The sequence below is a fragment of the Myotis nattereri genome (genome assembly GCF_964212035.1).
Source record: "Myotis nattereri genome assembly, chromosome: 3".
In the NCBI taxonomy this organism is placed as follows: domain Eukaryota; kingdom Metazoa; phylum Chordata; class Mammalia; order Chiroptera; family Vespertilionidae; genus Myotis; species Myotis nattereri.
The window spans coordinates 200,886,869-200,912,981 of NC_138077.1; the positions used below are offsets into that span (position 1 = coordinate 200,886,869).

The 26,113-nt window shown below is 56.0% G+C and overlaps 1 protein-coding gene across 2 annotated transcripts; it reads right to left on the bottom strand.

The window, feature by feature from the left end:
• Positions 1-694: 694 nt before the first annotated feature.
• On the bottom strand, positions 695-24,979 carry LDLRAP1 (low density lipoprotein receptor adaptor protein 1). Of its 2 annotated transcripts, none has more exons than XM_081088315.1 (9): positions 24,786-24,944; positions 15,353-15,495; positions 14,433-14,545; positions 12,172-12,286; positions 6,809-6,881; positions 6,425-6,511; positions 5,754-5,884; positions 4,323-4,357; positions 695-2,648 (listed from the first exon to the last, which is right to left on the bottom strand). In XM_081088315.1, exons 1-9 carry the CDS (start codon positions 24,871-24,873, stop codon positions 2,504-2,506), a joined length of 930 nt encoding a protein of 309 aa, XP_080944441.1. In that variant the 5' UTR covers positions 24,874-24,944; the 3' UTR covers positions 695-2,503. The 2 variants fall into 2 exon arrangements, with proteins under 2 accessions (XP_080944441.1, XP_080944440.1); XM_081088314.1 differs by lacking the exon at positions 695-2,648 and adding an exon at positions 3,068-3,504 and having other exon boundaries at positions 24,786-24,979.
• Between the last annotated feature and the right edge of the window lie 1,134 nt (positions 24,980-26,113).

A 26,113-nucleotide genomic window follows, 5' to 3' on the forward strand; every position in this document is an offset into this window, starting at 1 on the left:
GACATCCTTAACCACATTTGGTCCAAATCGCCTTTTGCTCTGATAACCTTTAGCTAAGCCCTCCAATCACATCACCAATATGATAATGGTCACCTCTGAGTCCCACAAAACCAGGGAGATAGGGAAACTGAGGCTAAAGGAAAGAGGTCACTGATCCAAGCTCAAACCCCTAAGTGGCAGAGCCAGAGCTAGACCTGAGGTCTCCCAAGTCACTGAAACACATTTTCCACCAGCCCTGCCCTCCCCCGCCCCGCCCCGCCCCCAGTCCGTCACACCCAAGCCACACACCGAGTCCACTGGACCTGCCTGGACTGCCAGCCCAGCGCTGAGCCCCAGGCTGGTTTGTGTTCGGCACAGTCTGCCAGACGAATAAATGTGGGGGGCCCGCTTGAGTACGTGATGGAAATGATGGACACCCTCCCCAAGAAAAATGTACATAGAAACACACAATCGTATGCAAATTCTGGGGGTTCACATACCCTGGTTAGGAAGCCCAGACTCTTCGGGGCTGACATGCTGAGCTGTCCAGAGATGACCTCATCACATCCCCACCTGCTGGTGAAAAGGGGGTCCTACTGGGGCCAAAGACCTTGTCACCCACTCTGGGCCCGTGGCCGCTGCTGCTCCAGCCCTTGGAGGGCAGGCACTGCTCCACGCGGCCCTAGGCCACTCCATCCACATGCTCTTTGTATTTCAAAAAGAGAACATTTATTACTTATCCCTTTCCTCATTAGAAATTCATTGACAGCAACATAAAGAAAAGCACAATAAGACTTATCTGTGCACACACAGGGCGCACACCCACCGCTGGAGGCCACACCCCACTACAGCCCGGCCCTTCTCAGGCCTCCTGGATGGACCCTGGTGCCCAGGACGGCATGTCAGGCCCAACCTCACTGCCTCGTGGCAAATGCAGGGGCCGATACCAAGGTCCGGGAAGGGCAGCGGGGGTATAGGAGCTGGGCAGGGAAAGGCTGTTCTATCCTGATAAAGACCCTGCAAATCCCACCCCACCCCTCACCCAGGCACTTTGGTCTTTGTATTTTGGTTTAAGCACTTAGATAAGGAGATTCTAAGAAATGGTGTGTTTTTCCTGGGCTGGTGAAACCTGCTCCAACTACCAGCAGTGTCTCACTTGAGGTTAGCAAAGCCGGGCCCAGGAGGCACCTCGGGACGGAGAAGGTGCTGACAGCTTGGCTGGGTGTCAGGATGCGGGGAGCCCGGGGCGGGGGGGTGGGGGAGGTGGATGAAGGGGGAGGAGGAGGGAACACCCTGAAAATAGCCAGCTGCTGGTGCGTCCCGACCCGGGGTCAGAGTGTCCAGGTGCTTAGAGTTTGGTTTTGTTTAACCGTCCGAATGAAGTCTTCAAACAATTCCATTTTCACGGAAATCAATAGCAACGAGGCAGCAAGCGAGGAGGCTCCTGCCAGTTCCGTGTGGCAAGGCACCAGATGGTTTGTTACGAAACACATTTTGGTCAGAAAATAGCTGGGTTTTTTGGTTTCTGGGGGGACAACAAAGCTAGAAGAAAGAATGTGTGAACTGTGGGAGGCACAGGTGAGAAGGCAGCTTTGGCGTCAGGCCTGGGTTCTACTCTAGGCTCTACCCCTTCCATGCTGGTGGCCTTGGCTTTCTCTCTATAAAAGGGCAACAAAATATTCTTCGTCAGATCCAGGAAGTATGGGGTGGGGCTCAGGGACACTCACACACAGACACACAGACGAAAGGGAAGAGGGAGCACAGCTCATCAGTCCCGGGGAGAGGGGTGGGGTGGGGGCGCCGACGGAGGGCAGTCACGGGTCAGACTCTGGGAGCCCGTGGGCAGCGCAGTGACGGACGTCCTCAGGACTCTGGGTCTCTGCTCGTGGAAGGGCAGCGAGAAAGCTCTCTGCACGGCAGCACCATCGGGCACCCTGGGCGCCACACCTGCTGTGTGTGCTTTAAAGTGCCAGCTGTGTCGTCTTTGGTCAGGGGCTGCCCCTCTGTCTCCGAGGACCCCCGGGCCTGCTGGAGCCCCTGCAGCAGATGGATGAGCTGGAGGGACAGTCTCTGCGGAGGCTGCGGTGCCCTCCTGTGCTCAGAAGGCAGAAACGAGTGCTCTGCTGCCCTCAGTGAGGGGCAGGGCCCCCGCTGCCGGGGAAATCTGGGTCCTCAGAGAAAAGGGACGAGAAATGCTTTGGTCGCCGTCCGGACACCCACAGCAGAGCAGAGCTTGCTCAAGAGAAGGCAGGAAGCTGGTTGTAACACTGTGTTCGTGCCTGCCACAAACCCAGCTTCCGAGCTGAACCAGAAGTCACTGAATAAATACTCAAGCCCCTTTCAGTTCTTAGAGAGTGGGGTTAGACAACACATCTCCTTCCCTTCGCTTGACTGGCTGCAGCTTTGATCTGCAGGCTGACAGAGCTGCCCACCGGAAAAGGGGGGCTGGGGGGCCGGGGGGCCTGGGGCTGCCCCACCCCAACTGCAGGTGGCTGTGGTCACACGCCCCACCAGCCCTGGGCGCTCAGAAGCTGAAGAGGCCCTCCTGCTCAGGGCTGCCGCTGTCAGGCTTGTCCCAGTCGACCGGCGAGAGGCACTGGGCGTCATGGATGTCCTGTGCTGTCAGGCCAGTGTCCAGGACCTGAGGGTTGGTCCGAGACTGGGCGAGCCTGGAAGGCAGAGCTGTGTGAGCCGAGGTGCAGGCAAGGGGCTGGCGGGGGCCAGAGGAGCCAGTCCAGCCCGGCCAGCACCAGGGTCAGAAGTGAGAGGGCACGAGTGGGAAAATGCCAGGACACAGGGGCCAAAGGAGAAAGGCCCAGATGTCAGGAAAGGGGGAGTCTCTGAGGGTCAAATGCCTCAGGAAACTGTGGGGCAGGCAGTGGCAGTCTCACCACAGAGAGAGGCCGGGGCACACACACCATCCACTGCTCCCTCAGGAAATGCCCAAGAAAGGGAAAGGGCCGCACTGGTGAGGGCAGAGAGAGGCATGCGGGGGAGGGGGAGGGTGCCACCCTGAGACTATTGGCTATAACTATGTTCAACACAGTGCTGTTCAAAAAGGAATTCAGAAAGAAGACAAGAAGGGAGAGTTAAGTAAATTACAGCCATGTCCTCAAGAATGCGAGGCAGCTGATGAGATGTGTGCCCGAGGCATTTTTGACACCTGGAGAGATGCTCCTGATATGTCAGTGGCAAGTGAAAATCAGGGTCCCAAATGCAAATATGTCGAGCTGATCAATGCAAAAAAAAAAAAAAAAAAGTATATGTATAGGATTAAGCCCAAAAGTCTGAGCTGTGGGATGATGGGATGGTATCATTTCCAATTTAATGCTTTGCTGATTTTTGAAGTTTTTAATAAAAGGAACATGATTCTTGGGTAATCTGGAAAAAGCAAATGGAAGGTTTTCTTCAAACGATGGGGAGGTAGTCAGCCAGTGAAGCAGGGAAGACAGTAAAAGAAGAAGCCACACAGCCACTCCCCACCACCAGGGCCAGGGGCTTCCACCAGGCTCTGGCAGGAAGGACCTGGGGAGGAGGGAGAGGGATGTAGGGGGCTGCTCCCAGGGAGAAAGGGAGGCCTAACTGGGAGCCCTGAGCTGCCCAGGCCTCCCCTCGGCCTTCTCAGGGGCCTCTTCCCAAGCACAGGTAGCCATGGCTACGGGATGGCCCTGGGAAGATGGGGAACTGCCCCTGCAGGCTAGACGAAAACAACTCCGTGCTGTGCCCGACACTCCTCCTCTGTGTAATGCTCCATGGGCTTAAGTGAGCAATACCTGCTCCCTGCCCTTCTCCATAGATGGAAAGCCTCTGGAGGGAACAGAGGCTGCAAAAAAAGCCAGTTTTTGGCCCGGCCGTGGTGGCTCAGTGGTTGAGCATCAACCTATGAACCAGGAGGTCACGGTTCAATTCTTGGTGGGGGCACATGCTTGGGTTGCAGGCCCGATCCCCAGAGTGGGGTGTGCAGGAGGCAGCTGGTCAATGACTCTCTCCCATCACTGATGTTTCTCTCTCTCTCTCCCTCTCCACTCCTCTCTGAAATCAAAAGCCAATCTTTGAAGGTGACACCAGGAGCAGGAAGAGGAAATCAGCCTCAGCTGTAGCTACAGCAGTGGACTTAGTTCAGCTCAGACTATGGTAAAGCAGCCACGAGGAATTGTTTTTTACTTAACAGCAAGAGCTTTCTAGCCGACATGGCCAACCCCAGGTAGTGAGCTCCCCACCCCTGGAAGTATTCAAGTTGAGATTTTTGTTCTGGAGATGGTCAGAGTTGGTCAAGGGCCCCAGAGACCTTCCCACAAACGCCAGGCCTCCTTCCCCAGCATAAGGAGCCCAGTTAATGTTACCTTGAAAATGCTTCATCCAGGTCGTCATCCAGCTCCTTGGGGAAAACAAAGTGGGAGATATGAACCCGAGGTGGGGGACTTGTCCCAGCCCTGGGTGAGCTACAGGGACTCGAGACATGAGCATAGGAGTCTGGGGGCGCTTGGAGGAACAGGCTTAGGCAGGCCTCCCGCCTGGCTCCCGCCACCAGCATCTCAGCACAGGGACCCACACCTGGGATGTGAACAGGAGAAAGGGCCCCTGGGCACCTGGACACCTGGGTGGGTTCATTCCCAGCTCTGTCGTTACCCGAGTGACCCCTTAGGCAACTGGCTACTCCTCTTTGACACTCAGCTTTTCCTTCCATCAAAAGGGAGGGTTAGGCCGAAGGCTGCTAAGACTTTTGAATTCTGAGAGGAAGAGGGCGGGAAGGGTTTCCTTGCTTTCATCCACTTCCAAAAGCCCAGCCCAAATTCCAAGCTCAAGGGATAAGTGCCGAGGCAGGAAAACAATGGGCGAGGCCTCCCCCCCGCCCCCCCCCCCCACAGTCTCCCAGAGCGTGGGCAGGTGCCAAGGGTGGCTGCCGACAGGGGGAGGGGGGCGGGCTCAGAGCGCCTGCCCGGCGCACCTGGGTGGCCCCCGGCAGGCAGAGGGATTTGACGGTCTTTCATGTCTGTCAGGTGCCAGAGTTTCTTAAACTAAAGAGATATGACAAGTAATGTGTGATTCTGCAATGGAGCCTGGACCGGAAAAGGACATTGTGGGGACCACGGATTATGTAACAGTGTCGTGCCGACGTTAATGGTTCTGATAACTGTAATGTGGTCACGTAAGATGCTAAAGTTTGGGGAATCTGGATGAAGGGTGAACAGGAATTCTTTGTACTGTTTTTGTAACATTTTATAATTCTAAAATTATTTCCAAATAAAAGACTTTTTAAATTTTAATTTAAAAAATGAGGTTCCTCTGGTAGATTCTGCAGGCAAGTCCTCCTCCTCCCTGAAGAGATGAAAAAGCTGAGACACACAGAGGTCAGGGGCCTGCCCCAGTTCGCAGAGCGTGTCAGGGGCCAGCTGCTGGCTGCCCACGTCCCAGACTCCTCATTCAGACGCTGGGTGGGGGGGGGGGGGGCGGGTCAGGAGCAAACTCTGCCACCCTGAGAACAAGGGAGCCTTTGGCTCATCCTGCAGTCGGGATGCTTAGGCCAAGAGGCCAGGCATTGTGAGGGGACAGCTGTGCTGGGAGCCAAGCCTGCTGGGGACCTAGCCCTGGGTTCAAAGGGGACATTGTTCATCGCCTACCCTGGGCCTGGGTGCTGCTGGGCTGGGGGTGGCCCTCCCAGATGCCTGTAAGTCATGGGTGCCAGGCCCTGGACTGCCCGGGGGGCCTCCTCCAGGGATAAGCCTGTGGCTCACCGGATCCCCGCAGGGTCAGCAGGCCACACGAGCACTCACCCAGACAACACTGCTGTTACTCAAGGCTGGAGGCCTCGGGGCCTCGTCGACGTTAGTGGTATTAGCGCTGACTGTGGACAGCGGGGCCTTGGCCATCTCTTCCAAGTCCAGCAGGTTCCCCGTGGCAACCACTATGAAGGGTCCGGGCAGATGCGTCAGTGCGAGAGGAGCCTCCTGTCTCCCCGCCTCATCTCCTCGTCCCTCCTGGAGCCTCCTGGTCTGTCCTGGCCCCAACTCTCCTTGGCCAGGGCCTTTCCCAGGCCTGTCACCCAGAACACCCAGAGCCCCACCTTGGCACCTCCCAAAGCAGCTGGACAGCTGCCCCCGACGTGAGATCCTCTCCCCGACTAATGGTTTATAGTCACAACAGGTGCTGAGTTCAGTAGGCGATCCCAGACAGCATGTAAAGTACACACAGAGAGAGGTATACATATGTGCATATTTTTGCACAGGGACCCATCTGGGAGAACATGCACCATAATGAGTAACTTTCCCCCTTTATCCCCATTTTCTAGTTTATTTATAACGACCATGTATCATGTATTTAACAACAAAACCACAATAAAAAACCGAGCATTTGCTCCAACCCAGGAGGGAGCAGGGCCTCTGGGTGAAGGGCAGACCCCGAGACCTGCAGCTGATTCCAGCCCCTCCCCGTGCCCAAGACTCACGGTTCTTCAACGAGGGGGTGCTGCTGCTGCGGCCCCCGCCCAGGCCGTCCCCGCCCTCTTGGCTGGCTTTCTCCCTCTTCTCCTTCTCTGTGGGACCAAGGCACAGCGCTTTAGTGCCTGCGGCCCCAGCACTCCATCCCCAGCAACTGCTGGGCAGGGCGTGGGCTGTGGCCAACCTCAGGGGGCAGGTCTCCCCCCAGCAGGAGGAAAGGAACTGCAGGTCTCAGTTCATCCCCACAAGGCGCCTGTCTGAAGTCGCCAACCAGGGAGGTGATGAAGGTGGGAGTCTGTCCAGGCCTTCGCCACCCCCTCCCCAGCCCACAGGACCCTGCCGGGCTCCCTCCTCACCCCCGCCCACACACAATGTCTGTGAACGAGGCTCACCTTCCTTGGACACCTGCCAAAACTCAAAGGCAACTTTGAAGGCCTGGGCTACTGTGAGGGTGACAGCCTGAGCCTGAAAAACAGGAAGTGAGTTCAGGGGAGGGGGTGCAGGATTAGGGGGGTAACAGCAAGTCTGAACTGGAGGCTGGGGGTTCCTGGGCAGGCCCACCTGGCTCCATCCCAAGGCTCTGGAACGCCTGATGAATGGAGGCAGAGCCCCGGCCTCTCCCAGGTCACAAAGCAGCCGGGTTCGAAAGAGGCCACGCCCGCCCCAGGCAGCTGGCCCCCTCCTCAGCACCTGTAGCTCAGCCACGGCTCCCACCCTCATTCCAGCCCGTACCTTGGCAATGGCTGTTCACCTCCACTTTCCCCCTTCCCTTTGGGCTTTCCTGAATTCAATTCATGGTGAGGCTTGCTTCTTCTGAGAAGCCCTCCCTGATTGCTCAAGGACTTCACACAGTTACTTAACCCTTGGAATTAAGAAACAGAAAAGCCAGAGCTGGAAAGGGTCCGACCACTGTCTGAATGAGCCACGGGGGCAGAGGTCGGACTGGTTAGTACTGCACAGAGTCAGAGGGCTTCTAACTGAACCCCAGAAAGGCAGTGGGAAGCTTACACATTTCCTGACAGAAGCAAGTTGTCAGTGAGCACCGTGGCAAGGGATGAAAACCATTCAGTGCCATCACCCTCCTGTAAGGCGGGGCCACACCTTGGCCCTTCACCCTTGGGGAACTCCCACCCACTCTTCCAACCCAACTCAAACATCACCCCTCTCTCTTGTCACCAGCTCACATGACTGTGTCACCCCACCTGGTGCTCCCCAAAGGCAAGAATCACCCCTGGTTCCCGGAGCCCCCCAGAGGGGCAACATGCTGGCTGAACTGCATTTTCCTGAGAGGCAGGCATCCTGAGGCCTCACACTCCAGCCAGGGCCTCCTACCCCATCCCACTCAACCCCTTGTTCTGAGTCTAGACCAGGGCTCATCAGCTCAGCTTGTGGGAGTGCAGGCCCAGAGCTCACAGCTATGGCTGGAGGCGACAGCTAGCTTCCTTCCGAAAGCCCGGCCCAGGGAAGGAAGCACCAGACCCTTTCAAGTGTACAAGCTCCGGCTTAACCAGCAGCCTCTGCCCCACTCCCTTCCTCTCGCCAGACAACTCAATTTAATTGAGAAATGAATCCATGGCTACTGCCTTTAAAACTCTTTTTTTTTTTTAATTTAAAATCCCTAAACAAGCTGACTGATCCATGCCAATTAAACTTCACGAAGTATAAAATCTCATTTGAATGTCTCCATCATTTACATTTTTGATGGAAGTACGGGGACTTTATGGCAAAACTTAAATATGGTAATTAAGTATGAAACTCTTCACAGCTGTTTACAATTTAAGCTGTCACAACTGAATCAAACTGAATAGACTGAGTTACCATTGAGAATTGCTCATGAACTAAAAATATGGACTAATTACAAGCCCGAGTCAGTCACTATACACCCTAGCAAGGCTGGTCATCCGATGTGGCAGGGGGATGGAACACCATGATTTTTGCCTTCAGGAAACCTGGGGGCACAAGCCTGTCTTTGCATTAATCTGCTTATTCATTTGAATACACTCCTGCCCTTTCTCCCTGAAGTCCTGAGCTACAAGTTAAGCCAAATATAACCCAAGACTGGGAGGTGGACAGGTGGCTGCAAGCCCAGGCTGGGCAGGACCGGGAGGGGTTGGGCCCTACCCTCTGGGGCGGCTGCAGGAATTTGGGCAGCACCAGAAGAAAGGATTGCTCCAGCCTGCCCTCAGGTAAGGGGGTGAGGAGAGGGGGGAAGGGGAGGGAGTCTTCCTGGATTCCACAGGACAAAAGCCTACCTATCCCTCTAAGTGGGTCTGGCCTGTGGGCCTGTCTGATTGCCCTGACCAGGTTCTACCTTGCACATTTTTCCGTGTCTCTATCTTGTTCCCGGTAACCAGGCTGTTAGTTCCTCAAAGGGGCCAACTCTAGCTTAGGGCTGCAGAGCTGGGCCAGGACCAGGGATCCCAGCCGCGATCCCAGTACTCAGACCAAGGCAGCCCCGGAAGCTTAAACCTTCGCACAAAAGGATCACCTGAGAAATGCCAATGGCCATGTGAGGGAGAACAGCTCTGCCCCACCCTGCCCGGAGCAGGATTAAGGGTATCGCTTTGCTCACGGCCAGTACACCTGCACCGAAGGCCAGCAGAGCCCGGAGGCTGAAGTGCTCGCTGAGAAGTCCCAGTCAGGCAGATGGAAACGTTTCTTTGTAGAGAAATTTATCCTAGGGGCCACTGGGGAAGGGAGGCCGGGTCCTGCCTGAGCTGAGCTGGACGGGTGGGCAACCCAGAAAAGAAGCCCTTGGCCGACTCCGGTGGGTCATAGGCACCTGGCTCGCTCAGGCACCCAGGCGGGAAAGGGTGGGGATGCAGAGACTGTGGGCCCCGGGCCAAAAGGAGTGAGGCCTATGTCAACATCCAAATTCAAGGCTCCCCTGCAGGAGGAGGGACCTTGCCACCCTCCCAGGCTCCTCAACTGCCATCCACTCCACTGCGTTTTGCACCTCTGTGTCTTTGCACCTGCTAATTCCTGTGCCGGAGGGCGCTCACCCTCTTGCCATCCCATCCCCTTTCTCTTGGCCTGGCAAACTCCTACCTATGACTCAACCCTCAAAGCCCAATTCAAAACATCTCCTTCTCTGGGAAGTCTTGCTGACTTCCAGTGAGACTGACTAACCTTGACGCTAGAACCAAGACCCTGGGTCCCAGTTACTGAATCCGGCCCCTTCTCCCCCACCACCTTGTTCATATCCCCACGGCTGATTTCCTGGGTCCCCAGAGACCGACACAGGGCTCAGCCCGGGCCAGACAGCAGCGAACATCTGCGGGGGTGCCTGTCAGCAGGTGGGTTGCAAAACCTGAGGCACCCATTTCACCTGCTGCCAAATCCTCAGAAACGTCCACTAAGCCCTGAGAATCTTGGGATTTCCATCGTGGCCAGGCACCAGGCCGGCTGGGGCCCAGCTGAGGCCTTGGGGACCACAAGAACACCATCCTTGCACCCCCTTGGGCTGGGCTAGCTCCTCCAGGGGGAGGCCAGGTGGGAGAGGGTAGAAAAGGAGGGCAAGCCGTGATCCCGTCATCCCGGACACAGGTGAAAACCTGCCAAGAAGAGCGGGCGTCAGTGCCCATGTCCTTCCCCCTGCCCGACCGGGCTCTGCTGTCGGCATGAAGCCGTGGCCGGCTGTTTTCCTCAGTAACTGGCTCTGGGCCTGGGGCAGGCTGAGTCTGATCGGGGCGTCTACAGTCCTCTGGACCCGGCGCACCGGACCAGGCCTCCCTTGGCCGCTGGGCCAGCATCGGCTTTCTTTTATGCCCCAGCCTCCCCTTCCCAGAGGAAGCCTCTGCATCTTGGGAACCCGCCGCCCCTTCCCCGCCCCCCCTGCCATGGCCATGGCCAACTGCCCGCCCAGCGCCTGCTCTGGTCATTGGGGAGGAAGAGACAAACAATGCGGACATAATGAGCCTGTATTTTAAGCCTTTGTGGCCTCGTAAGAGACAAAGCCAGGAGTCCACTGTCATGGGAGAAGCCACCGCAGGGGCATCACGAGGCCCTGGGTGAGTGGCCAGCGACACCGAGCCGGCAGCGAAGAATAACGGTGCACCAAAGAAACGGGGCCTCTCAGGACAATCCCGACTCTGCCGATGGGCAGGCTGCCCGATGGGCAGGGTCTTATCCACGGTCACACAGGAAGGACATGGGCCAGCATCAGACCCTCGTCTGTCTCCTCCTGTCGTGCTCCTTCCGAGAGACCTGTGGGAGGCGGAACTGTGACCCCAAAGAGGTCCACATCCTAATCCCTGGAACCTGAGAACCTTACCTCACATGGCAAAAGGGACTTTGCAGATGTGATTAAATTGAGGATTTTTGAGATGAGGGATTTCCTGGGTACCCGGTGGGCCCGATCACAAGCGGCCATATGAGAGGGAGGCAGGAGGGGCAGGTCAGAAATAGTCATGTGATGCGGGAAGCAGAGAGGGAGATTGGCAGGTGCCACACTGCTGACCCCAAGGCTGGAGAAGGGGGTCATGAACCAAGGAAGGCAGGAGGTCTCTGACACTATAAACGGCAAGAAAATGTATCTCCCCTGGGACCTTCAGAAGGAAAACAGCCCTGTTGACCCATTTCAGACTTCTGACCTCCAGAACCAGACAAGAATAAATTTGTGCTGCTTTAAACACTAAGTTTGTGGTAATTTCTTACAGCAACAATAGGAGACGTATATCTAAAGCATGGCTCATGGGTATAGCAGGAAGTCTGGGGGTCCATGTCAGGACTGTGATGTCCTCGATGTGTCCTTGAGGATGGGGAGGGGATACCCCATGGGGCATCTCCCCTGAGTTCCAGAGAGCCGGCTCTCCCACTCCGCCAGTCTCCTTGACTCCCAGGAACACAAGGCCTGGGCACTGGGGCTCTGGCTCCACATGCAGGCTGACAGAAGCCAATACTAAACCAATAAACGCGTGGAACCTCTTTCCAGGGCAAACGGTCAGGCTTCGGGGGCCTTGGAAATGAAGGGGCTTCCAACACCAAAGGCTGACTCACTCCCGGTTCCCTGCCCCAAAGCTCAAGACAAATGCCCAGAGACCTCGGAGATTCCCACTGACCCCAGCGAGGTGTGGCCCGAGGGGGAGGGGGGGCTGGAAATGGGGCCCGGAGTCCCTGCTCCGTACAGTCATGCAGGAAGGGAGAAACCATGGGTTTAAACCCTCACTCTGCCTGGCTAGTTGTGTCATCTTCAGCAAGCCAGCTGACCGATGAGTCTGATTTCTCATTAAAAATAAAAATAAAAACAATGAAGACAGTAACTGCTCCCACCTCACAGCACTGGTGTATTAAATGAGAAGACCCTTTAGAGCCTGCCACTGACAAGCACGTGGTGCATACCGAAAATGGCCAGGCCCTCCCCGCTCTGGCCACAGGAAGCCGGTCCGCCTCGGCTCTCACTTTTCCCTTTCGCTCTGGGCCCCGCTGATCACCAATCTCCAAGGACGAATCCCTACAAGGCCCTGCACCTCCAGACCAGACTATTACCAGGACACCCCCCAAAAACCTCAAATCCAAATCACATTACAGAGAGGCAGGGCCAGGGCGCTCCCTGGGGACACGGGCTTGTCACTGCTCACAGCCCACTCTGACAGGTGTCTTGGCGCCCTCAGCGCTCACCGCCCACTTGGGGTTCCCAGGATTTCCTAGTTTAAGTGATGTGTCACCTTGGCTTTGCCTTCCCACCAGACAGGGCCGCCAAGGACAGGCCGCCAAGGCGAGCAGAGCTGCCCAAGCCCCGGCTCTCCCCACTGACCATTTTCCGCTTGGTGCAGAGGAAGGCGTGACACTCGAGATTCTCATTGTGCTGGCTCTGGGCGATGTAGGCAAACACTTTGCCGTGCATCTTGTCTGCCGTGCAGTAGGAGATCCTGAAAGGCGAGTGGGAAATGTCACCAGAGCCCTGCATGGGGGCCTGACAACATCCAGAACACCCACCCATATTGCAACTCCCCTGAGTTCCAGACAGCCTGCTCTCCCACTCCACTGGTGTACGATTCCGGAGAGCCGGCCTCGGCCTCTGGGCCTGGCATCCTGGGCCATCCATGACGGAGGAGGGACTGGTGGAAAGACTGGAGAAAGGGCAGCTTCCCCCTCTACTGAGCCACACCCCAAAATTGTAATCGCTGAGCCCTTACTGTACACCAGGCAGTGTTCAGATATCACCTCATTGAACTCAGAGCTGCCCTCTGAGAAGGGCTTTATTATTATTCCCACTTTTCAGATGAGAACATTGAAGCTAGCAGTCTCAGACCACCAGCTAGTGGCAGAGCGGAGACCTGACCTCACCCGCTGATTCAGAGGCCGTAACCACGGCCATGCTACCTCTCAAGGGCTTGTGCTGACCAGGTGGAAGGGAAAGCGGACACTGCCCACCCACTGGGGCCCTTTGGCTGGCCTCCTCCCCTACCTGCCCCCCATGCCCCTGACCAGAGGCCAGAAGGGTTCCAGGACTGTCCCTCCCAGGGCTACCGAGACTGTCAGCAGACTCTCCTGGAGAAGGTGGAGTACAAGGGCTGGGAGGAGGGTGAGGGTGTGGAGATGACCAGCCCAGGAGCCCCAGGATCCAGGAGCTCCCTCACCTTAGACCAGGGGTCCTCAAACTACGGCCCGCGGGCCACCTGCGGCCCGCTGAAACATTTATCCCGCCCGCCGGGTGTTTTTGCCGCCTCTGCCTGTCCTGCTTAGCAGCCGGCTCGTCCCGGGCCCGCAGTGCACATGTGTGGAATGTCTGAGGGACAGTGAACTGGCCCCTGTTTAAACAGTTTGAGGCCCTCTGCCTTAGACACTTGCCTCCCTCGTCTGACCCTCCATGCTGGGAACTGCAACCAGCACAGGAACTGCAGCTCAGAATGGAGACAGTTCAGCAGACGTCCTTCCCCAGTGTGGCCCCAGCTTCAATCAGGCATTGACATAGGGATTAGCACCACTTAAGACGCCCAGATGGGCAGAGGGATGGGTACCAGGTCCCCTTCTCCATCCGGCGGTTCCAGGCCCTTCCCCCCCACCCCCCCGGGTTTCCCCACAAAGGCCTCTCCTTCTTTGCCCTTGTGGGAAACACTTATATTCTATCTCCTATTTCCTCCTCTCCATCCCTCCTAGACTGGAAGCTCCTTGAGGGCAAGGCCTGGGTTTGATGCCTCACCTGGTTTTAACCTTTAGGAGGCAGATAAAACCAGGAAGGTGAAAAATAGCAGCCAGAAACTCTAAAACCACCCCAACCCCAGTACTGGCCCATGCTCCAACCGCTAAGCCACCTGCTTAGAAACAAAGCAATACGGCAGAGGGATGCCTGGCAGACCAGGGCCTGCTGGACAGAAGTCCGGCCTTGGTGTCCTGGTCCCAGCTTAGCCACTACCTCACTGAGGCCTTGGTCGACCTGAGGCCTCTCTGGACCTCAGATTCCCCATTTGTGATATGAATCTCTGCTGCCCCTTCCAGCTCTGAAATCCTACAACTGGCCAGCTGAGAGAGGATGGGAGAGCCTGAGGCTCCTGGGGCTGGGCTGCTTCTCATGAACAAGGCATCCCACCCCCAACTGATACCATCTACATTCTGCCCTCAGACTCTGCCTTCAGATAGCACCTCAGTTATTTCAGTGGCTTCCCTGGACACCTGGCCAGATGTCCGGAGAAGAGCTGCTGCATTCACAGTGGAAGGAAAGGACCATGACTCTGCAGCTGTCTGCTCCAAGCCTGACTCAGCAGGATGCTTGGGAGAGGGCGGGGGGCTGGGGAGGCGGTTCCCAGTCCTCTCAGGCCTCAGCTGCCTGCTGCAACTAGTGATCACAGCAGCAGCTGCCATTTAACCAAGCGCCCAGTGTGAGCCAGGTGCTGTGCACTCAGTGCTTCATAACAGCCCCGTGAGGCAGGATCTGTTTCCACCCCAATTTACAGATGAGGAAACGGAGGCTACAAGGTCACTCGGACAGGGCGTGGCAGAGCCTGGCTGGCTTCCGGCAGGGCACTCTACCCACTGCCCCAACTGGCTAGTGAATGTGGGTGATGCTGAGCTTACCTGTAAATGGACACGTTCTCAATGAGCTGGCTGGTGATGCCGTCGGTCAGGATAATCCCCCGTGGTGACACCTTGAGCGTCACCTTCTGCAGCTTCTTCCCGCTGGCCTTGGCCTTGAGGCAGACATGGGTCAAAGGAGCCTGCCTGCCTCACCTGGGACCCACCCTCCTGGCTACATCTAGATGCTCCAGCCCCCAGACTCCAGGCCCATGTGAGGCCTCAGCTGAGGTGACTGGAAGACATGATTTAGAAGACATTTCCGCCAACACCTTCTTCTAATAAAAATAGGGACAACTGCTCCTCATTGAGCAGCCGCTGTCTGCCGAGCACTGGTCCTCGAGTCAGCAGTGCTTTTGCCCAGGAGGAGAAGGACCCAGCGAGGCTAAGGGACTTGCCCCAAACACACAGCTAGGAGGACCTCACACTCTGAGCTCTGAGTGGCCTACCACAGCCCAGTAGGATGACTTCTGGGGACTCTGCTCTACCTGCTGACCCCGCTAGGGCCTGAGCTGAGGGGTCCGAGACCAACAGGGAGGTGGAGTTATAGGGCCCTCGCTCACTCGGAGCAGGCGAGGGAAATCTGGTCTCTGGTGTGCTGACCTGCCCCTCAGGACACAGAGCAAGTGGTTGGGTGACAGTGACCTCCCCCACCCTTCCTAGCACTAAGTCACCAACTGTTGGGCAGGGGACCCGAGCTCGAGGAGGGGAGGCTGGGAGAGGACATGGCCCCAACTGCTAGAGAGGGGGACACTGACCCTCACCCCGCAAGCCCAATGGCTACCCTTTACCAGAGTCCCCGAGGCAGATGCGAGGGGACTCAAGGGCAGGGACAGGCCAGACACATCCAATTGGGGTAATAAGTGCGGGACAAGCTGCACCCCGGGAAGAAGCTGAACCTGGCTCCCCACACTGAGGCTCACCGTGGCCACGATCCTCTTGACGGCGGCCGCGGACATCTCCTCGCCCTTGGGCTGCTCCACCAGCGTCATGCCCAGGTACTTGAGGTTGAAGAGCATCCCCTCAAGCAGCGTCTCCCGGGTGTCTGTCCAGTTCTCAGGCAGCTCTGGCAGGAGGACAGGCGCTCAGACCTGCTGGGCAGGCACCACGGCAACAGCCCTCCCAGCCCCTTTCCCACGGACCCAGAAAGGGGCTGTGGGGTCCTGCCATCGACCATTATTTTTTTAAAATATTTTTATTGATTTCAGAGAGGGAGGGAGAGGGAGAGACAGAAACATCAATGATGAGAATCACTGATGAGCTGCCCCTGCACACCCCAAATGCAACCCAGGCATGTGCCCTGACAGGGAATCGAATGGTGACCTCCTGGTTCATAGGCCGACGCTCAACCACTGAGTCACTACAGCCGAACCATTATTTTTATAGTTAATAAAGAGCAAAATTAACATTTTCCAGTATGTACCAAGCACTGTGGTAGCAAGCTTTACATAAAATATTCTCATTAATCCTCACGAGAACCTAAAAGGTAGATCACTTTATCATACCCATTTACAAAGACACTGAGGCCCAGGGAGGCAAAATCACATAACTGAGTCCAAAGAGCCAGCAAGTGTAATAGCCAAGATTCGAACCCATAATTTCAAGCCCAAAGCCCAAACTCAACTTCAATGCTAACACTTGCTGAGGGAAAACCATACCATTTTCTCAATGAATCTTTAATGCAACCCTGGAAGGTGGATATGATCCCCACTCAGACACGAGGAAACTGAGGTTCAGAAAGCCAGTCATCGGACAAAGACCCCATACACGGAGTTAAAGGGATGGAGTTCGAGTTCAAATCTGGGTGGTTTCCACAGCGCCAGCCTGCTCTGCTTTCCTCCATCTGCACGGCCATGGAGACCAGGAGGAAGGGGACCAGGAAAGACACAGCAGGCCAAGGAGAGTAAGGCGAGGGTGAGAGTAAGGGTTTGGGAAAGGGGGAGGTAACTGCTCAAATGACATCATGTGACGGCCGCCTGAATCCGGCAGGCGGGGGTGAACCCCAGCTCTGTTTCCCACCACCTGCACGGTCTTGGAGAATTCTTCTCCTGAGATGAGTAATGCCCGGGCTGCAGCACTGACCAGAGCAGGCACAGGGAAGGGTCCTTTGAAAACTCGGACCCTCATGGTCGGAAAGGTTGGAAACAAGGGATGAGCCTAGCTCCCTGGGCAGGAAAAGGCCAGGAAGTAGAGTTGGAAAGAGGCCCCCACCTCGCCCCACCCACCTGAGAGAGGACTCCGCGCAGGCTCAGGGTCGGACCAGTTAACCATCCCCAGGGTTCCTCTGCAGGAGCTGAGGCCCAGAGGCACCAGATCACTTAGCTGGGGAGCAGGGAGGCCAGAAGAAGGCAGGCCTCCGGGGATCCTTCCAAGCCCATCACCAGGACAACGAGCATCCATGCTCCTGCCAGCTGGGGCCCGCTGGCCATCCCTCATCACCCTCTATCAGATGCTGTAGCGTAGGAGGTATGTATTATGGCTGTACCCATTTTATAGATGAGGGAACTACTCTTCAGCCTCACACACAATCTTGGACAGAGCAGGGCTCAGACAGGAATCCGTTTCCAGGGTGCACCACAGACAGGGCCAAGGCCAGCTTCCTTAGACCATTTCCAGAAATCCACCCAAGCCGGGAGGGCAAAGTACGCACTGCCATGCTTGCCTCCGGTGTCCTTGGCAGACATTGCTAATCAACTGTAGCTCTCTATTCCCTCTGATTTACAGGCTTTGGACTGTTCCTCAGCACAAGGCCCCAGGGAGGCCAAACCAATTGACCAGGGATGGTCTTGTTCATCCCATTATCCATCACGGCCCTATGGCAAACAACCCCCCCCCCACCACCACCACCACCATTTTCATGTCTCCCACTCTCCCATTTCCTCCAGCTCAGCCCCTTCCTGGTCCGTGTCCAAAGCCACTTCCGCTCCCTCCATTCCAAAGGGCCAAAGCTTGCCAAGGTCACAGACAACCTCTTTGCTGTCAAAACATTCCCCAGCCCTCCTTGACCTCTGAAATGCTTGACATTTTTCTGCATTCCTCCTTCCCTGGCCTGACCCTTCCCCTGGCCCATGGCCTCCTGGAAGAGGGCCCTAGTAGACAGGTTGCCACTCATCAGCCTCCGAGACCTTCTGCCCAACCTCTCCCTTGACAGGTGATGAAACTGAAGCCCAGAGAAGAATGGGACTGGTGCCAAGTCATACAAGGAGAGGGACCCCCAGCTCCCAATCCACTACAGGCAATTCCTACAGTGACTGCTGGGGAGCTAAGGCTCCCCATCTTCTCTCCCACAGTCTCTCTCTCCACCCCCCGACCCCCTACACACCCACACACACCCCCACACACCCACCCCGCCACACACACACCCACTCACTCACCCACCCACACACACACACACACACACACGCACCCCGCCACACACACATACACACACACACACGTTTTAACCATGCAGAGCTTCTTCCTCATGGTGTGACATTTACGTTCCCACTCCTGTGCCTCTGCCCAAGTGGTCCCCTCTCCATAAATGCTCGAAACCCCTCACATCCAGCCTCCTCCAGGAAGCCTTCTTTGAGGCAGTATTGCCTAGTGGTTAAGAGCAAGGCCGTAATCCTGGAATCCCAGTTCTGACACTGAGTAGACTTAGAGCAAATTACCTTCCTTGAGCCTCAGTTTTCTTATCTCTAAAGTGAAAGAGCCCTGACCGGTCTGGCTCAGTGGATAGAGCGTCGGCCTGCGGACTCAAGGGTCCCAGGTTCGATTCCGGTCAAGGGCATGTACCTTGGTTGCGGGCACATTCCCAGTAGGGGTTGTGCAGGAGGCAGCTGATCGATGTTTCTCTCTCATCGATGTTTCTAACTCTCTATCCCTCTCCCTTCCTCTCTGTAAAAAAATCAATAAAATATATTTAAAGTGAAAGAAACAACAGTCCCAGCTTTCAGGGCCTCCTCCAGGGCCTCCTCCCTCCTGTCACTGGATTGCTCCTGCCTCTCGAGTGTGGACTTCCTTTTCTCCCTCCCACAGTCACGCAGCTGCCTACCATGTGTCTTCCTGTTGAAGGACTTCCATTCTTGCCTGCCTCCCCCAGAAACTGTATGGAGAAGGTGCATTCCTGCCCAGCGCTGCTGCTCTGCCTGTCCTACTTCTCCCTCGCCCACCTCCCACGCCCCCACCCTCCCAGGACAGCAGAGACCCCCCTTCCCACCCGGGGAAGCCAGCCTCCGCTTCTCCAGTTCTGGGCACGACTCATTCCTTCGGTGAGTGTACGTTCTCTCATGCCCCACGCCCTCTTCAAGAAACCAGCCTCGGGAGCTCTCCATCTACACAGAGGGGAGATTCACTGCCACGCTCACCATCCAGCCGCCTCATATGGGCGGGAGGAGCCTGGACTTCAAGAGCTCCCAGAGGGCCCCAGACAAAATACAGGCCTGAGTCCACAGCCTTGTTCCGGTCGGGTTATTTTTGGCCCTGTGGTGGGTAATGACTAGGCTTTTTAACTTTGCAATTTTACAGATGACCTGCTCTCAGAGTGAGATGGGGACAGACCATATGCCCAGTCTAACTCGAGGCTGCAAACATGTGCTCTCTCCTCATTAAGGCCCCCTGCCCAGGGGGCAGAGCTGGGTAGGGTGCCCCTGTGCCCCTCCTGCTGAGCCAGGTGGTCTGACCTGGCTGGTCTGAGAAATATCAGAGGTGCAGCCAAACCCATGGCCTGGAGGGAACCTCTGGCTGGATGGGAGATGGTCTCAGGATCCTCAGGGTGACTCTCAGAAGGAGACTCACGCTCTGCTGTGACCTGGAGTGTGGCTGCTTCTCTAGGCCATGGGCTTCTTAAAATGGGTTCAGTCCCTCAGGAGCACCATCAGAAAGAAGTTCAGGATGTGAAGAGTGCTGGGCAAATTTCGGAAACTGTCCGTTTCAGTTGGTTAGAGTGTCACTCTGATGCACCAAGGTTGTGAGTCCGATATCCGGTCAGGACACATATAAGAATCAACCAGGGAATGCGTAAACAAGTGGAACAACAAATCGATGCTTTTCTCTCTCTCTCTCTCTCTCTCTCTCTCTCTCTCTCTCTCTCTCTCCAGTGAATTTTTTTTTAAGTTGTTAATATTTTCAAGAGAAAATTTAAAAATGGTAACAGCAGCAGCAGCTATCATTTCCTAAGTACCTATTTACACTATTCGAGAAAAAGATACTGTCAAGGTTAAAACATGGGGTCTGCATATGGGCTGTGGGGTTCCCAGTCCCTCCACTCCCTGATCCTCAGATTCCTCACATGATGGGATAATAACACTATCCAACCCATGGGGCTGTTGTAAGGATGAAAGGAGTTCACCCATGAGGTGGGCTTAGAACCATGCCTGGTACATACCAAGGGCCACTGAAGTGTGAGCTACTGTCATTTCCCAGGGTCAAGTGCAAAGAGCTTTAATGCATACAGTCATTTGTAGTATTTTATTAGGAGAGTCAAGGAGATACTAGGATTCCCGTTTCACAGGTAAAGCAGCTCAGGGGAGTCTGGCCATGGTTCATATCTGACAGTGCTGGGTCTTGAATCCCACAGCCGGGCTCTTCACCCACACCTGCAGCCCACCGCACCCTTTGCTATGCAAGGCAGGAGTCAGACTCAGGCTCACCCAGGAGGGGCGGGCATGCTGCCTTGCAGGACTGCCTGAAGGGACTGTCTGGTTCCCCCTCAGTGGGCAGTAGATGACCTGATCCATTCAAGCCACATATCCCTCTGGCGCCAGACCTGTGAGAAGCAGAATCCCAGCCTCCAGTTAAATGCTCCTTGTGCTTGCTGTTCCCTCTGGCTGGAATGCTGTTCCCAGACTCCTCTCTCCCTGTATACATACATGTATTACAGTGACCTTCTCTGAGGGGTCTTCCCTGACTTCCTGCACTGACACTATCAGTGCCCTACCTTTATCGCAAAGGTTCCATTGGTAAAGGGTACCATTTTCCGCACACGCCACTCTCTGCCTGGGGCCCTCTTTGGCTGCTGGAGATGCAGACTGGGGCATTGGGACGTTAGAGCTCCCATACCCAGGAGCCCTGCACCCACCAGACAGCACAGCCCCTCAAACAGTAAAGGCAGAACACATTCTACTAATACACCTCCTCTCAGAGCTCCCCGCAGGATGGCGCTCCAGCCGCCCACCGTGGTAAGGGGATTAGATCATTCACTGTCCACTTTTCGAACTCCCTTCCCTTCTCCTAACACTAGTTCCTGGGACCTCTTCCCAAATAAATGGCTTGTACTTACATCTTTTTTTAAATGTATTGATTTGAGAGAGAGGAAAGGAGAGAGGAAGAGCAAGAAAAAGTAACATCAATTTGTAGTTTTACTTACTTATGCATTCATTGGTTGATTCTTGTATGTGCCCTGACCAGGGATCGAACCTGCAACCTTGGCTTATCAAAATGATGCTTAACCAACCGAGCTACCTGGCCAGGGCTTATACTCAAATCTTTGTCTCAGCATCTGCTTCTAGAAGAATCCAAATGAAAACACCACCCTAGGTAAGGAAGCTGTCCCCATCATTTCCTCACCCCAACTTTCTCTTTCTTCATAGCATCGCCAATACCCACAACATACTACTCGTTTGCACCCTGGTCAACCTGCCTCCTCCACCGGCCACTAAACACTATCTGAAGGGAGACCAACTCGTTCACCAGACTCCCCAACGCCTCCATCAGTGACTGACACACAGTCAGTGCTCAGTAAGTTTTATGGTCTGAGTGTTTATTTATATCTTTTACTGTAACTACTAGAGGCCTGGTGCACAAAATTTTGTGCACTTTGGGGGGGGGGGTCCCTCAGCCTGGCCTGTGCCCTCTCGCAGTCTGGGACCCCTCAGGGGACTGTCCACCTGCTCGCTTAGGCCCACTACCCGGGGGGATCAGGCCTAAGCTGGCAGTCAGACATCCCTCTGGCAGCCCGGGAGCCCTTGGGGGATGTCCATTTGCCAGCAGGGAGCAGGCCTAAGCGGCAGTCGAACATTCTTAGTGCTGCTGAGGAGGTGGGAGAGGCTCCCACCACCACCGCTGTGCTGGCAGCCGTCAGCCTGGCTTGTGGCTGAGCAGAGCTCCCCCTGTGGGAGGGCACTGACCACCAGGGGGCAGCTCCTGCATTGAGCGTCTGTTCCCTGGTGGTCAGTGTATGTCATAGTGACCAGTCATTCCCAGTTGTTCTGCTAGGGTCAATTTGCATATTACCCTTATATTACATAGGATTAAAAAATAAGTACAACTAGACCCTCTGCCCCCTGCCTTCCACCATGAACTAGCTTTACTGAGCCTGTGCCTCCTATTCCTTAGCTGTTCTCCCTGAGCTCTCTGATAGGCTGGCACAACCCACGAAGGAGCCCAGCGTCAGAGGGACCCTCCTGGAAGAAAGGGGACTGAGGGACCAGGGTGCGTCACCCTTCTGACAGCTGGAAGAAAGGAAAATCCCTGGCCAGGGACCGAAATAAAAATGTTATGGTTCCTGAAGAGATGGGGGGGAAAGCCACATGTGTGATAGGGACAGTCTCCCCTTCGAAGTTAGGACTAACTGAGAGACGGGGGGCCGTGAGGTTCAGTGCAAAGCTTGGGGTCCTGGCTTTGCAGTGTGATCGCAAGCAATGTTCCTCCTTTCTCTGAGCTTCAGTTTCTCCACAAATAAAGCAATGATCATGCTAATCCCAGCTGAGGACCTTGAGGGGTGAGGAGGTCACAGCTGATAGGTGTCAAGTGTATCCCTAAATCCACTGAGACCTTCTCTGAGGGGCCTGACTTCCTGCACTGACACTATCAGTGCCCTACCTTTCAGTTTGGCCTCAAAACCACCCAGCCCTCAAGGTCTGAGACCAAGGTCTGGCTGGAACACTACCCCAAGCCAGGCTGTCCCCACATCCCACCCCAGACACACGCCACAGCTTCCCTCTCTATCTTGTGGCCACCATTGTCCTCAGGGCTGCAGCCCAACCTGGGATGGGCCTGTTCCTGCTCCTCCCAGGGCCAGAGTCCATGAGGCACAATGTTGACATCTGGGCTGGGGATCTGGAGCACTGCCTCTCAGAAGCTGTGTCAGAGTCAGTGACTCCACTTCCCCGAGCCCCTGTTCCTTTATCTCTAAAATGAGTCTGATGAGAATCCTTGCTGTCACCTCACAGGAGCAAATGAAATAAAGTAAACAAAAATACTGTGTAAAACATTAATGACAAAGCAGCCTGGCCGGTGTGGCTCAGTGGTTGGGTGTCAACCTATGAGCCAGGAGGTCCTGGGTTCAATCCCCAGTCAGAGCACATGCGTGGGTTGCAGGCTCAATCCCCAGTAGGGGGCATGCAGGAGGCAGCCAATCAATGGTTCTCTCTCATTATTGAGGTTTCTATCTCTCTCTCCCTTCCTCTCTGAAATAAAAACATATATTTTTTAAAATGACAAAAGCAGTAGTTACTATTTATCGAACTCTTTCTCTATGCCAGGCAAAACACCATTTCATTTACTCTCTCCCCCCCCCCCAAAATATGATCTAGATACTACTACTGTTATTTACAATTTACATGAGGAAATTGAGACTTTATAATGAGAGACAGGTAGGGATCCTTACAACAGCTCCATGGGGTGGATAGTCTGGGGTCCACAAAGCCCCAGAACAGCACTCTGGGCATACTGGGGGTCAATAGGAGAGAGGGGCTCTCCTCTCCTTTCTTCTGCAATTATAGACAGGCTCTGAGACTCCCCTACCCCAAAACTTGCTCCATCACAGTAACAGTCATGTGGAATGTACACATAACAGGTGAGTGAAGGGGAATGGGGGAGAAAAAAACCACCAATTAGGTGCCAGAAAGAAGCATGATTATCAGTAACTTTCTCAACACCCCTGCCAGGTTAGAATTTTTATACCCATTTTACAGACAAAGAAACTGAGGTTCATAAAGGACAAGTGGCTTGTCCAGGATCAGAGCAGGCAGGAGAAACTCTTTTCTACCAACCAAGATTTCCAGTTCTCCAGATTCAGAGGGGTTGCTATGTTTCCTTCTCTTGCCCAGCTCTCCCAGCTCTCTCCCCCTCCCTCCCTCCCTCCCTCCCTCCCTTCCTCTCTCCCTCCTTCCCTTATCCCAAGAGAAAATAGCAGGGTTTCCCCACTAGAACAGTTCATTATTCTCAGAAGTCCTGGTCAAATCCCACAAATATTTAAAGGGGCTCTGTTGGGAGTCATAAGTGTGGGAGATGGCGCATGCCTGGCCCTAGGGTCTCTGCCCCCACCCCCACCCACCAGCCCAGGTTCCCAATGCCAGTCTCTGTTTGGGAGACCACAGCGGGCACAGCAGAGGAGGAGCGAGGCGGACCCTCTAGGCCCAGACACGCTGGCACTCGGGGCTGCGGGAACTTCGACTCCCCTGGCTGAGCCCGGAACGCAAAGGGAGGGGGGCGAGGGTAACTGTACTGTCACCGGTTTCCTCCCGCGGGAGAGGCCAGGGGCTGGCAGCGTGGGGGAGTCCTGGCTTTGGCTCCATCCACCAGGACGGCAAGCCACCCCGTCTGTCCTCGCGAAGAAGCAGGGACTTAGGTTGGGTTTCTCAGGCCTCAGGGGAAGGTGCCAGGTGACGGTTCCCTAGAGTAACTCGAGACGGGGAGAGGAGGAGGCCGGAGGAGGCCCCTCCCAGACGCCCTGGGGAGAGGGGGCGGCGAGTCTGTGAGTCGCCAGGGTGCTCGGGGACCCTGGAAGCCCGAGGGGGAAAGTGCGAGCGAAAACAGGTTTCAAAAGTAGCCAGGGCGCAGCCTCAACGCCTGGACTCGGCTAGGGGGGATGCGGGGGTCTTAAATGGCCGGGTGGGTGGTACCTCCTGAGACCCAACTTCAAAGAGGTGCCTGCGAAGCCAGGCTCGGACCCGGGGCGGTTGCTGGGCGCCCGGGAGTCAGAAGACGACCTCCTGGGTCGGAGAGCTGGAGGGGGCGAGCTGGGCTCCCGCCGGCCGCTAACGCCGCGCCCGGGGCGCACGGGCCAGGGGGTGCGGGCGTGTCCCCCGCCGCGGCGCCCACTCTCCCCCCGCCCGTCACCCCCGGACCCCGAGGCTGCGCTCCCGCCTCCCCGGGCTGCCCAGGGCGGCGGGGTGGAGAGCTGGCGGGGGTCGCGCAGGTCTCTGCTCCGGACCTGCAACCTGCCCCACTGACGCTCCGGCCTCTTTCCCCAACTTCGGTGCCCCCTGCCCGGCGGCACGGAGCGGGCTCGGGAGGAGAGGCAAACCAGAGCCCCGCGGGTCCCTCACCCGCAGGACGCGGGTCAGGCCCCGCCTCTCGCACTGGGCGCCCGCGAGAGGCCGCTCCGCCGGCCTGACCCCCGCCCGCCCCGGCGGACGCGCACACACTCACTCCGGTGTCGGCCGCCGCCCCCCCAGCTCTGCTTGGCGAGGCTGGGGCTTCGGATCAGCGCCCTCCCGGCGGACTTGAGCGCGTCCATGGCCGCTCCGGCCGCCGCCGCACCAAACTCCGCCAGAGAAAACTTTCCGCCGGGGTCGGGCGGCGCGTGGGCTCCGCTCCTCCCCTCCCAGCGCCAGTCGGCACCGACGTCCGACGGGGCGGGGCGAGGGCCGGGCAGGACCCGCCCACCGTCCCGCCCACGGCCCCTCCCACGGCAGCCAGGCCCCGCCCCGCATGGCTTTTGCCCTCGGTCCCCCCTAGGCTGTCCAGACAAAGGGCGCCTTTAAGGTAGGGAGCCCAAGAAGGCCCCCTCTTTTCCTTCCTCTCTCCAGTCCCCTTATTACTCACCCCGAAGGCGTCTGAGGTTCGCGAGCCGCCTTCCCCGCCGCGGGAGGCGGGAGCCTAGGATTTCTAGACGGTGCAGCATTTGGGTACTTGGAGACTGAGGGCTGGAGAGAAGGGTCATGCTCAAGAGGAGGGAGACGCCTAGGACAGTGGGAGCCTGAGAATGAGAGGTGGAGGTGGTCGAACTTTGCTGGGAACGGGGCAGGAATATAAAAGTTTGCCTTAGCAAGACCGGTTGCACTTTACCAGCTCAGTAGCACCCAGGCTGCTCCCTGGTGTCACCTGGGCACGCTGGGTGGCCCCATGCCACCCCCACTCCTCAGGTAGCCTCCAGATGGTATGACCTGGGTGTTATGCTCTGAGGTTTAGGGGAAGAAGCCTTAGCTCTGGCTCTGACTTGCTGGGTGACCTCAGGCAAGTCCTTCCCCTCTTTTTAAAAAAATATATTTTATTGATTTTTCACAGAGAGGAAAGGAGAGAGATAGAGAGTTAGAAACATCGATCAGCTGCCTCCTGCACATCTCCCACTGGGGATGTGCCCGCAACCCAGGTACATGCCCTTGACCGGAATCGAACCCGGGACCTTTCAGTCGCAGGCCGATGCTCTATCCACTGAGCCAAACCGGTTTCGGCTCCTTTCCCTCTCTGGGTCTTAATCTTTATCTGTAAAGTCCTACCTCCAGTGACCCTTCATATCTGCCAGGGCCAGGTGCTGCGTGACTTACACCAGTGATGGAGAACCTATGACACGCGTGTCAGAGGTGACACGCAAACTCATTTTTTGGGGTTGATTTTTCTTTGTTAAATGGCATTTAAATATATAAAATAAATATCAAAAATATAAGTGTTTTACTATGGTTGCAAATATCAAAAGATTTATATATGTGACACGGCACCAGAGTTCAGTTAGGGTTTTTCAAAATGCTGACACGCCG

Excerpts from the sequence above, each read along its gene's own strand:
- LDLRAP1 (XM_081088314.1), bottom strand. The coding sequence starts at position 24,873 with ATGGACGCGCTCAAGTCCGCCGGGAGGGCGCTGATCCGAAGCCCCAGC. Across the intron at positions 12,287-14,432 it reads GAGAACGTGTCCATTTACAG|GATCTCCTACTGCACGGCAG; the intron begins GTAAGCTCAGCA and ends CTCGCCTTTCAG. Across the intron at positions 6,512-6,808 it reads TTGGCAGGTGTCCAAGGAAG|AGAAGGAGAAGAGGGAGAAA; the intron begins GTGAGCCTCGTT and ends TTGGTCCCACAG.